General features: G+C 44.4%; 1 protein-coding gene across 1 annotated transcript in view; it reads left to right on the top strand.

Annotated features, from left to right (window-relative positions):
- The first annotated feature begins 7,626 nt into the window (after nt 1–7,626).
- Nucleotides 7,627–13,547, top strand: part of LOC120856424 (protein argonaute-4) — a 36,985-nt gene continuing 31,064 nt past the window's right edge. The window contains exon 1 of the mRNA XM_040231705.1: nt 7,627–7,856. Within this exon, the coding sequence (XP_040087639.1) occupies nt 7,838–7,856 (19 nt within the window). The 5' untranslated portion in view covers nt 7,627–7,837. The remainder of the gene's footprint in view (nt 7,857–13,547) is intronic.

Here is a 13,547-nt window from a genome sequence, read left to right as displayed (position 1 = left end):
AGGATGAGATGGCTGGATGGCATCACGGACTTGATGGACATGAGTCTGAGTGAACTCCGGGAGATGGTGAGGGACAGGGAGGCCTGGCTTGCTGCGATTCATGGGGTTGCAAAGAGTCGGACGCGACTGAGCAACTGAACTGAACTGAACTGAGGTATTCAATCTTGTTAACTAATTCTACAACTCTCATCACAATTTGTAATTATCTATTCATTAGTTTTTGGTTGGTTTTCTTTTTCTTGTTAGTCTCACTTCCAGACTGTGGACTCCATAAGGACAGGAATCCTGCTTCTCTGGCTCACCCCTGTATTCCCATGACCCAGAACAGGGTCTGACACATGGCAAGTATTCAATAAATAGTTACTGAGAAAATGAAATAACATCGGTTGATAAATATTTTCACAAAACTGAATAAACTCTTATCTTTTCATCATCTCAAACATGCTTGAACAAAGTGTGAACACGCTTGAACAAACACACTCCCCCAAAGCCTGGAGCTCACTATTTCATGAGAACCCTTCCTTCTTTTGGAGAAGACAATGGCACCCCACTCCAGTACTCTTGCCTGGAAAATCCCATAGATGGAGGAACCTGGTAGGCTGCAGTCCATGGAGTCGCTAAGAGTTGGACACGACTGAGCGACTTCACTTTCACTTTTCACTTTCATGCATTGGAGAAGGAAATGGCAACCCACTCCAGTGTTCTTGCCTGGAGAATCCCAGGGATGGGGGAGCCTGCTGGGCTGCCATCTATGGGGTCGCACAGGGTCGGACATGACTGAAGCGACTTAGCAGCAGCAGCAGCAGCTTCCTTCTTTGGACCACTCTGGGTATTAGAAAAAATCTGTTAAAAATTAGTTCTTTTCCCCAACCTATAGATGAAGGAGGCTTGTTCAGAAATCAAAGGGAATGGGCATTTTTTGAGCTAAGTGTCAGCAATATGCGAAGTGCTTTCCGCTCATTATCTTCTGTAATTCTCTCAATAACCCATAAAGCATCCACTTTACAGATGAGGAAAGCTGAAGTGCAGAGAGGTGAGGTGACTTACCAATGTCACATGGTCTACAGAACTGAATTTTGAGGATTACAATATAGAACTGGACTTTGAGTCCAAGTTTTTGAATTAGGGAATGCCCTAATTCATCCTCTTAACTTTGTCTGAAAGAGAAATAAAAATCAATCATCCTTGTTAAAAAGTATAGTAGAAATAAAGGCGGACAGAAAAACAGATGTGTTTGTCAAAGCCTCATGCATTACCTTCCTTGCTAACTAAGGCATCTCATTGACAGAGATGGGGAAATCAAATATAGTTGCCAACTCTCTCTATTCCTTGCCCTTAAACCATGAACAAATAGAAAGTTGTCTGTAAAACAGAACAAAAGGGTCATTTCTATTCGATATTGTACTGGAGGTTCTACTCAGGGCAATTAGGCAAGAATATAAAAAAAAAAAGCATGGGGACTTCCCTGGTGGTCCGGTTTTTAAGAATCCACCTTCCAATGCAGGGGGCATGGGTTCCATCCCTGATTGGGGAAATAAGTGTCACGTGCCACGGAGGCAACTAAGTCTTGAGTGCCACGACTACTAAAACCACATGCTCTGGGGCTCTTGTGCAGCAACAATAAAAAAAAGAAAAGAAAAAGCCTGCATATCGGAAAAGAAGTAAAACCAATCTCTATCTGCAGATAGCATGATTTATATGTAGAAAACAGTAAAACACACACACACACACAAGACTATTAGAAGTAATGAGCAAATTCAGTAAAGTTGTGGACACGATTAATATACAAAATCTTTTGTATTTCTATACATGAGCAATGAAAAACTGAAAAATGAAATTAAGAAAACAATTCCATTTACAATAGCACCCCCCCAAAATAAAATACTTAGCAACAAATTTAACCAAAGCAATGTAAGGTTTGTACCCTGAAAATTACAAAACATTGTTGAAAGAAATTAAAGACCTAAATAAACGGGAAGATAGCCTGTGTTCGTGGATTGAAATATTCAATACTGTTAAGACGGCACTACTCCTCAGATTGATTTACAGATTAAATGTAATCCCTATGAAAAGTCAACTGCCTTTTTTTTGTGCATGTGTGCAAATGGACAAGTTGATCCTAAAATTCATATGGAAATGCAAGAGGCTCAGAATAGCCAAAACAATCTTAAAAAAGAAAAACAAAGTTGAAGGACTTAGATGGGGTGCCAGTCTGAAGCAGTGGTTTCAAGAAGACTCAGAGACTTCCACTTGCTCTCTTGGAACTCTGTTTGGAAAAGGCTCCTTGAAAACACTGCCAGGCTAGGCTGCTGTATAATAAGAGGCCACACAGAGCAGAGACAAGTCAGCTGACTTCTCCCCACCAGGCCCCAGACGGTGAGAGAGATCACCAACATTAGCAAAACCACCCTGCTGGACTATAGTTGACCAGACCTGTAAGTGAGCTCCACTAAGCCCAGCCCAGATCTGCAGAGCCTGTAAGTCAATTCATAGACTCATGAGCAAAAAAAAAAGTTTATCTTAGAAAAAAAATAGGAAGGCTTATACTTTCTGATTTCAAAACTTATTACAAAGCTACAATCAAGAAAGTGTTACAATAGCATAACATAGACATAAGTTTTATGGAATGGAATTGACAGTCCAGAAACAAACCCTTACAGGCAATCAATTAATTTTGACAAGGATGCTAGACGACTCATTGGAAGAAAGAATAATCGTAAACAAATGGTGTTGGACAACTTGGTATCCACATACAAAGGAATGAATCTGAATCTCCACTTTGCATCCTATACATAAGTTAACTCAAAATAGATCAAAGAACTCTAAGAGCTAAAATAAAACTCTTAACAAGTTAGAAATAAGACTTCATAACCTTGAATTAGGTTTCTTAGAAGCACAAGCAATGAAAGGAAAATTGGACTTTTAAATTAAAACCTTTCGGGTTTCAAAGGACACCATAAAGAACGTGAAATGGGGAATTCCCTGGTGGTCCAGTGATTAGGCCTCCATGCTTTCACTGCCCAGGGCCTGAGTTCGATCCCTGGTAGGGTAACTAAAATCCCTCAAGTTGGATGGCATAGGCAAAAAAAAAAAAAAGTGAAATGACATCCTACAATATCGAAGAAAAGTTTTACAAGTCATATATTTGATAAGGGATGAACTTTGGAAACACTATGCTAAGTGAAAGAAACTAGCTATAAAAGACCACATATTGTATGATTCCATTTATATGAAATACTCAGAATAAGCAAATCCATAAGGGCAGAAAATAAATGAATGGTTGCCAGGGACTGAGGGGAGGGACTGCTAAAGCATTCTGTTGGGGTGATGAACATGTTCTGAAATTAGATGGTAGGGATGATGGCACAACTTTGAGAATACACTAAAAACCACTGAATTTTACACTTTAAAATGGTGAATTTTATACTATATGAACTATATCTCAATTTTTTTTAATGCAGAAGACCAAGGCTGCCAATGGAGTAGGAGCAGGTGAGCAGAAATTCTGTGGAGATACCAGGCAGTGTCTCTTGGCCAGCTAGCCTAGTTCAGTAATGTGCAACGCAGGTCTCCATCCTCAGATAGAGTGGTTATACTTCAGCTCCCTCTTAAGAATTTTGTTTGAACAAGCGGTCCCCAACTCAAGAAGAGTGAAAGCCCTTAGCCCAACTGATCGACTGCAAAGAAGTTCCTCCTCAACTTCTAAGCTCTAGACTTGTGGAAAGAGTGAATGAGGAGAGGCTAGGAAGCCAAAACACCACGGGAGACCAGCAGCCCAGACCAGGGCTGGAGCGTCACGAGCAGCACGGGTGGCTGGAGCCCTGCCATCTGGCACAGCGCGCCACCAGCAAGGCTCCCTCTGGCAGCATCCGGTCTCAGGGGGAGCACTGATACATTCGAGAAGTCCACTGCCATTCATAAACCTTGACTGAGCGAATTCTGGCTCTCACTCTCAGACAGGTTCGCCAAGTGCCTGTCCTCAGACAGCTCAGACATAGGATGTGTAAACATGCTCAGTCGCTGATGGCTCTGCTCCCCTCTCTAGGATGGAGCTGAGATCATAAGCTCACTGTCTCTCAGGGGACAGCAAGATAGCAGCCGGGGAGCAGGTTTTAGCTGTGGGAAAGGAGGGCAAGGAGGAGAATTGGTTACTATTGGGCACTCATTCTGTTCCAGACACCCAGGAACATGCACACCTATGGTTTAACTTCTTCCTCACAACATCCTTCAGCAGAAGGTGAAGGGGCTTGTCCCAGGTTCTTAGAGCTAGTATGCTGTGGAACTAGAATGTGAACCCAGATTGGAAAGTCTGCTTTCTGGAGAAGCTGGGAATTCACCCAGAGCTTTCCACCTAAGCCCCTCTGCTTAGCCCCTCTGTGGGACCATTTCTAGCTCCCACAGTTTACACATTACTTGTTCATTAATTTATTTATTCTATACATTTCCCCAAATAGGCATTTGGTGCCAAGTAACATGTTAGGTGGAGAAGGTGATGGCACCCCACTCCAGTACTCTTGCCTGGAAAATCCCATGGACAGAGGAGCCTGGTAGGCTGCAGTCCATGGGGTCAAGAAGAGTCAGACACGACTGAGGGACTTCACTTTCACTTTTCACTTTTATGCATTGGAGAAGGTAATGGCAACCCACTCCAGTGTTCTTGCCTGGAGAATCCCAGGGATGGTGGAGCCTGGTGGGCTGCCGTCTATGGAGTTGCACAGGGTCAGACACGACTGAAGCGACTTAGCAGCAGCAGCAGCATGTTAGGTGGTGTCTCAGACGGTAAAGAATCTGCCTGCAACGTGGGAGACTGGGTTCGATCTCTGGGTTGGGAAAATCCCCTAGAGAATGGAACAGCTACCCACTCCAGTATTCTGGCCTGGAGAATTTCATGGACAGAGGAGCCTAGCAGGCTACTGTCCATGGGGTCGCAAAGTCAGACACGACTGAGCAACTTTCACAACAACAACACAACAACATGTTAGGCGACAGAAACACAAACCCAAATACCCAAATAAGGCATAAGTCCTGCTCTCAAGGATTTATAATTTAATGGGAACCAGTCTTGAATTGAGACATAAAACCAAGAGCTGAGCTAATTATACTACCAAGGGACTGTAGTAGCAGTCTGTAGTAGCAGTCTGATATGATGGTAAATAGTTTTAACATGAGAATGAGAATTCAAGCTTTGGTGACATGCCGGGGGCAGGGGGTGGGGATAAGTGGGGACGTGGCAAATAGATTGTCAATTCTATACTCATCCCCCACCCTGTCCTATAAATGTGTGTGGTGTGGGAGAATGAGCAGGCACCATGAGAGAGCTGAGGGGGAAGTGGTATTCTGGGGCACAGCTTCTCAGCCACAGCAGGAAGTGGAAGGAGAGCTTGTCAAACATACTGAAGTTTAGGGGAGTTTATTGACTATAGAACTCTGGTTTTGGGGGTTCAGTCAGAAGGGTCTTCAGAAAAGGGGCAGTAGTTGCCTGAAAGGGAGTGAGTTTGGGAAGAATGTAGATCCTCACAGCAGTCAAGAATGACAGGGGTGAGAGACTGAGGGACCGAGACACTGTGGTCCAGACTATGGCCCAAGTACATGTCATACTCTGAGGTTTCTGAGGCTATTTAAAGCACAGGAAACAAGCTATGTTCTCTGCTCAGCATACGGGGAAATTTGTTAGGAAGTGAGAAGGGGAAAGTCGGTCTCAAACCAGGCTGGAAGCTACCAGCACTGTGTGAAAGGGAAGAATTTAGCCTGGAGTGGAGAAGGGAGGTGGCTATTAGATTTAACTCAAAACTTGACCTTTAGTCAGTTTTCCTTATCCTCTTAACTGTCTTACTCTGTTCATTTAGTGAGTACTTATTCCCCTTCAAACTTTCTGACCCCTATCATAGTTTTCAGTTAATACCTGGCTTAACAGAGAAGCAGCACGGTGCTATGGAAAGAACCTGGAGTATGGTTATCAACAGACTAGCGTCTAGTGACTTGATTTAAAGTCTCAGTTCTATAGCCAACCAGGGATGGAATCAGCCAGCACCAGAACTCAGGATTTAGAACTCCAATTTTTCCATGCTTCTCAGCTGTATCATGTATTGCAGAGCCTGACTTTCTTAGCTGCCCTGAGGTGCAGTTTCCCCATCCGTACAAATACTTTCCTTAATACCTACCTTACATGTGGTTGAGAAGACTAAATGACATGTGAACCCCGTAACACAGTGCCTGGCCATGGTGTGCCCTGAATATTTGTTTAAATCATTTTTATCATACAAAAATTTCTTGGCTTTGTGGCTGCACATTGTAGATGCTCAAATGACTTTCTCACTACACATGCTACTCGATGAATTGTGCCCCCAAAGAATTAGCACACCATTAAAATCCTAAGTCCCATTACTTCAGAATTCACTGTATTTGGAGAGAGGGTCTTTAGACAGGTAATTAAAGTAAAATGAAATCTGTAAGGTGTGCCTTAATCAGTGTGACTGACGTCCTTACAAGAAGAGGACATTTGGACATAGACTGTATACAGAGGAAAAACCATGAGAAAGCGCGGGGAGAAGACATCATCTATATGCAAAAGGGTGAGCTCTCAGAAGAAACCAATGGATCTTGGATGTTCAGCCTCTATAACTGTAATAAAATTGCTTTTGGTTGTTTAAAACACTCAGTCTTTGATACTTTGTAATGGCAGCTCTAGCAAAGGAGTACAAGATATACACATTGTACCTTTTTAACTGGTAGTCGGAGAGCTGCCTTATTCACAAAGAGTCGGACAGGACTGAGCGACTGAACTGAACTGGACTGAGAAACTGCTTTTGTCCTATGTTCTCTAACTCAAAGTCCAACTGAAAGTTCCAAGGATGCTGGGTCTACTGGGCTGACCATGGAGCTGGGAATTGCTCCTTTGACTCTTGGCTGCTACCGTGAAGTCATCCAAGAAAGCAAAACTTTTCTCTCTGAAGTGACTGGTGACTTGCTGAGCGGAGGGCATAGTCAACGAGAGAATGCATCCTTATCATAGTCCATTCCGGTGGTACTTTCGGCTACAAGGGTCGGGAAGGGCACCTAGGAGTACACTCTTGGACGAAGAAATGGGAGGGAAATGCTGCGTCCGCGTGACCCCGGTGTTCTCAGTCCCCGGACAGTGGAGAAAGAGGAGACAGAAGCGGTCTGAGGTGGGAGGAAGGAGGAGAGGTCCGACGTGAATCTCAAGGCACTTTCCACCGACGGAAGTGCAGAGCTGTGTCCTGATCAGCGGAGTCTGGAATGGCGACCTTTCTCCAGCCACCGGGTGTTGGGAGAGGCTGGGTGGATAGTGCGTTGGCACCCCCGGAGCCCCGCGGGAGAAGGCCGCCCCGGGGCCACCAGGCTGTGCGGGCGGGCGCGCGCGCCCCCGACAAGTCCTCGGGGCTCTGCCCTCCTCGGGCGCGCGCCCGCGCCCTCCCCACCCCGCCCCTGCCCCACGCCGGGCTGGGTGGACCCGGCGTCCCGGGCCGCGCACGCCCCCTCCGCGAGCCGGGACCCCGGGCCGCGCGCGCCCCGCGCCCCGTGCCCCCTCCCCGCCCGGCGGGCGCGCGCGCTGGCTCCCGCTCCCGCTCCCGCTGGCAGCCGCGGCTGCGGCGGGGATTGTTTTTGTTGTCGCTGAGGCCGGAAGAGCCTCGGGAGCCGGGTCCCTGTCCCCGGCCCGGGCGCCGCCGCCGCCCCTTGCCCAGTGCCCGCGTCTTCGCGGCGCACCCCGAGCGCCAATATTCCGGAGATCAAGCGTTACGCGGCGGCGGCGGCGGCGGCGGCGGGGCCCGGAGCGGGAGGCGCCGGGGACCGGGGCGAGGCGGCCCCCGCCGCCGCCATGGAAGCGCTGGGACCGGGTGAGGAGCGCGCTCGAGCCGGGACCCGGACCGGCCCCCGGGAAGCCTGGGTGGGCGGGAGGGCTGGCCGCTCCCGGTGGCCTGGATCGGCTCGTGCGTACCTGGGTTGGGCCGTCAGGCCTGGGGGAACGGGGCCGTGCCTCACTGCACGAGGCGGAGCGAGCTGACCCCGGCCTCGGGCGGCGGGCGGCGGGGGGACGGGTTCCGCGCCCCAGCCTGGAGAGACGAGCCAGTTCTCTAGGTCTAAGGAGGGCGAGGCCCGGGAAGGTGACCCACGTCCCTAGGTAGAGGGGAGAGCTGACCCAACCTCAGGGAGGTGGTTTGTGCTCCAGGGCGGAGGCGAGGCCAGTCTGGGTCACAGAAGGAACGACTGTGCCAGGTACGCAGCGGGCCCTGGCCCGGACCGGACCGAGAAGGACTCCACCACCAGGGATATTTTGGCTTGGGGCCGCACCCCTATTTTTCTTTGCCCTGGCAGACAGTCCAGAGCCGTCAGATAAGGAAGAAGAACTTCCCCTAAACACTTCTCCTTTGCCCTGAAGGCAAGGGGCAAAGTGCCCACCCTTTCTCAAAGGCCCTGAAGTCTCGAGGAATGTGTTCCTATGCCCGTGTCTACCTGTCATTCTGCGCAGCAGACCCGCAGTGGTCTGTCCTAGCGCCTCCGTGACAGGCGAGTTACCCACCGGCGACTCCAGCTCAAGTTTTAATGCCCTGAGTATCTTCTAATTGGGTTAGAAGTAGTTGTGAGGATCAAATGAAGGAGAAAGTGCTTTGGAAACTGTAATTCCTCATCGTTATGAATGGCCTCTGGTTATCTCCCCAACTTTGCCCAAACTAGAAGAACCATTCCAGGTTGTAACAAATGCCCTGCAGGGTGAAATCTGGCGCTCCCACTTGGAATCCCAAGTTTCTAATGTAGGTCAGGGTTTAGGGGGTCTGTGTTAGAATTAACTTTAATATTATGCCTTATCTACATAGTTGACTTAGTTGTAGAGCATTTCATTTTTTTAGTGCATAGAAAACTCAGTCTACCATTTGAGTTTGGAAACTTTGAAGGTGTAAAGTTTACCTAAAACTTGTTTGCATGGCTGAATGATCCAACTCCACCTTCATTTGCTACTTAGAGTATTTTTTAAAGGACTTCATAGTCAAATTTCATATGCCTCTTAAAGATAAATCGGTTTTGTCACATTAATATTATTTGATAAATCTCAATGTGAGTATTATACTGGGTTACTTCAGCTACATCCCCCAGCTAAAAGCAGGATCTGGTCTTTAGGAATGTAACAGACTTCTGTTCAAATCCAGTCTAGTAATTTAATAGTTGTATAACCTTGGGCAAATTATTTAATTCCTTTAAACTTTCATTTCCTCATCTATAAAATGAGGGTAGTAATAATTATGTCCTGCAAGATTGCTGTGAGAGTGAAATAAGGTAAAGTATGTGAGAAGTCTTGTTGTAGAGAGTAACACATTGAAAATACTCAACAAATGTTTCTTCCCTCCCTTCCCTGTTAGTAGGTCATAATTGAATCAACTGTTGGCTTTATGGGCTGATATTGAAAGAGGCTTTGTAACTGTATACAAACTAAATTTCACGGAAAAGATCAATCTGGTGGTGTTAGGAACATCCCAGGGACTTTTTTTTTTTTTTTAGCTTTTGCAGGTTTGAGGGCTTATCAGTTCACCCAGAATATGGAAAATTAATTCTCACTAACCACATTTACATGATACTGCTGAAAGAGCCAACACAGATCTTTTCTGTTGGTTGGAATGTTTTCTTGCCTGCTGTCTAGCAAACTCCATTTTTGGTGTCACAGTACCTTGGAAACCCAATAAATAACAAGAAGCTGCTTGTTGAGCATAGAATCAGAGCAAAGGGAGTTGCTAGTCTTGTGAGATATTTCATCCAGGCCAGGAACCTGGAGAAGCTTTCTTGCTTCTTTGTTGAAGTACATAGATCTATTGCACTGTTCCCTCCTCACTTGAACAATCACTGAGGCATGTTTAGTCTTGCTCTGCTCTCACCCAGTTTCAATTTCTAACAACAACTAGGAAGTTTTAGATTAGATTACCACTAATTTTGTTTATATTAATAGTAGGGCTTCCCTGGTGCCTCAGTGGTAAACAATCTGCCTGCAATGCAGGAGACCCATGTTCGATCCCTGGGTTGGGAAGATCCCCTGGAGGATGAAATGGCAACCCACTCTAGTATTCTTTCCTGGAGAATCCCATGGACAGAAGAGCCTGGCAGGCCACAGTCCATGGGGTCACAAAAGAGTTGGACATGATGAGTAACTAACATTGTCATATTAATAGCGCATGCGTGCTCAGTTGTGTCCAACTCTGCAGCACCATGGACTGTCCATGGAATTCTCTGCAGCACCATGGACTGTCCATGGAATTCTCTCGACAAAGATACTGAAATGGGTTGCCATTTCCTACTCTGGGGGATTTATCCCACCCAGGGATTGAACCCAGTGTGGAATTGAACGCACATTTCTCACGTCTCCTGCTTTGGCAGGTGGATTCTTTACCAGTGTGCTAACATTTATTTTTTACAGTGCTCTACAGTTTGGAAAGTGCTTTCTTAGCTGTTAGCTCATTTGATCCTCTGTGAGGTAGGTAAGGAAGGTATTATCCCCATTTTACAGATGAGGTTCAGAGAGCATAAATGACTATATCGCGGGCTCAAGGCTAAATGATGAGGATGAGTCTGGATCACCTGACTCCTAGTCTAATGCCCTCCTCTTCTGTTAAGCTGACTTCATCCAGTCTGTGCTGAGTCATAGTTGTTACCTTTTTGGAAGATGTAATTCTCAGACTTTGTCACTAAGTTCTTGAGATACTCCCAACATGAGGACCTTTGAGAAATAACTAATGTGCAATCATAATAGCTAACACTTATCGAGTGCTTACCATTATGAAGCACCGTGTTGAGCTTTTTTGGCTTCCCATGTGGCGCTCGGGGTAAAGAACCCATCTGCCAATGCAGGAGCCTAAAGAGATGTGGGTTCGATCCCTGGGTTGAAGATCCCCAGAGGAGGCCGTGGCAACCCACTCCAGTATTCTTGCCTGGAGAATCCCCTGCACAGAGGACCTGGCAGGCTACAGTCCGTGCAGCATGGTACATCAAGCCTTTTATATATATCACCTCATGAGATCCTCACAATAGCCTTAAGAGATAGGGGCTATTATTATCAAAACTCTTCCATTTTATAGATAAGGAAACTAATTGGCTAAGAAACTGGCCCTGGGTCATGCAGTTAGGGAGTGGTAAAACCAGGGTTGAAACCCAGGCAGTTTAGTTCCAGACTTTATTTCTTCTGAAGTTGCTTGATAAATTCAAAGAAACCAGCTTTGGGGATGGAAAAATTTAGAATATATTTTTCTAAATAAATCTTCTAAACTTATTAAAAGGAATGAGCACTCACTTTCTAACTTTTCTCTCTTGCCATGGAAAAGAAACCCACTATTTGCTTTTCTCAACTTCTTAATCCCTTTCCTTCATTTACTCTTGCCTCTGTCTCTTTAAAGAGCATCAAGTACTTCTGAGAGATATAGATGCCATAGGATTGTGAAATATACTGAAGAAGAAAAAGCCCTGAACTGAGAGTTAGGAGACCTAGATTCTAGTCATGATTTAAAATCGAAGTCATATGTCCTTGGGCAACTCATTTGATCCAGATTTTTGTTTGCAAATTTCTATTATAAAGCTGGATTTGTGATACAGTGATTGCTTAAGTGTATCTTGGAATATGCAAGGCTGACTTATCTGTATGATTTAGTTGGGTGAATTCAGTATTCCTGTCCACCTGTGATGTTATTTATTATCTACTTCTTACATTGTTTATAAATGCCTTATCACACCCAGAGTAGATTCCCTTGTTCACCAGAAATGGAACTCAACTCCAAGAAATATTTTTTAGTATAAATTATGTGCTTTTGTTTTAATAAAAAAAATCAATTCTTTAATTTTAGAAATGACTAGATTTCTGTTTAGTTTCTATCTGAAACTGCTACAGAGATTATTAGTACTGTTCCGTTCAGCATTTATTGAATTCCTACAATGTGCTCATCATTGAATTAGGTTTTAAGATAACTTTGAATTGGAAGTCTATTTCTTCTAAGAGTTTACAGTCTAGTGAAGGAAACAGTAATTTAACAAGTTGTTTCTAGATAACTTGTCTTACGTGTTCTCGATGCAAAAGATCTTGGGGACACAGAAGATGCATCCTCTAGCCTAGGAGAGTCTGGAAAAGCTTTTCAAGGAGGTTGCACTTGACCAGAGTTTTGAAGGACAAGTATAATTCAGGGGAAGAATGAACAGTGAATTTAATACACAAAAAGATTTTCAATATTTTAGGAATTAGTGTGTGGTGATCTGTCAACACAAATTTCACTGAAGTGTTTGCTTTGATTTTCCTAAGTGATATTGGACCAGAACAGCTTCTTACTTCAAAGTGTTCTCTCCTTGGTGAATTATATTTGTTCTTGGTGAAATATCATTGCAACAAGAGAACCTGTTGTAACTTTCCTTTGTAAATACAGCTCACTTTACTCAACACCTATTCAGAGCAGAAAAAATGTTTATTTTTTGGACCAGTGTCTATTTGAGAATATCATCATAAAGGAATAAGGTTTTCTGTAGACAAATATTTCCCAGACTGTTTCCTTAAACCCTAATTTACTCACTATTGATTTTAAAAACAGAGAAAGAGTTAGTGTGTGTGTGCATGTGTGTGTGTTCTGGGGAAAAATAAGTCAGGTAAATGATGAGTTAAACAAGCTTATTTATTACATGACTTGTTAGAGAATTTAATGTGATAATATATATATTGGAGTTTTAAGAAGGGAAGAGAATATGCAGGGTTTTTTTTAGCTTATGGAAACCTTTCTTTTTTATAGAATATCTTGTAAACCATCAATAGAATAATTTGAAATCACTGCTCTATCTAGACCAGGGTTTCTCAGCCTCAGTACTATTCGATACTTTGGACTGAATACTTCTATATTTGGGGGGGCTGTTGTGTGCATTGTCAGTATCACCCCCCAATTTGTGACAACCAAGAAGGTCTCCACATATTTGGCAAATGTTTACTGGAGGACAAAAGCTCCCCCAGGTTGAGAACTGCTGGTCTAGACTGTCAGTTCCTTGAAGGCAGAGGTTCTATCTTTTTCTTGAATCTAAAGTACAGCTTAGACATGGGATAAATGAATAAATGTTTGTTGAAGAAATAAACTAAATCTTATGGCCAGGAAATATCAGATTGTCCAGATTTTTAAAATATCAGGTTATAAGGAAGAAAGTCTAGCCTCATTGGTATTGTTTCACTATCTAAATTAGCAATTAAATTGATAAAGATAGCTACTATTTAATCTCTGACAGCTGTACAAAACTGTGATAATCAAGCTAATTTGTGGAGGATTAATGGATCATCTCCAGCCTGAACTGATGAGGGCCTCCAGAGTTTAGAGATGATTTTATTTTAAAATGCATACAATTTTATAAGCCTAGCTGTAGATCTACTGATACTGATAAAAGGTTTTAGACAGTAGAGTGCATCTGAGAGTTTATCATATTGTATCTACTGTTGAAGTGAAGTGAAGTCACTCAGTCGTGTCCGACTCTTTGTGACCCCATGGACTGTAGCCTACCAGGCTCCTCCCTCCTACTGTTGACATCCCCCA

This window comes from Oryx dammah, unplaced genomic scaffold, assembly GCF_014754425.2.
Source record: "Oryx dammah isolate SB20612 unplaced genomic scaffold, SCBI_Odam_1.1 HiC_scaffold_28, whole genome shotgun sequence".
In the NCBI taxonomy this organism is placed as follows: domain Eukaryota; kingdom Metazoa; phylum Chordata; class Mammalia; order Artiodactyla; family Bovidae; genus Oryx; species Oryx dammah.
The sequence above is the reverse complement of the archived record's forward strand: the minus strand, read 5'-3'. Positions and strand labels throughout refer to the sequence as shown.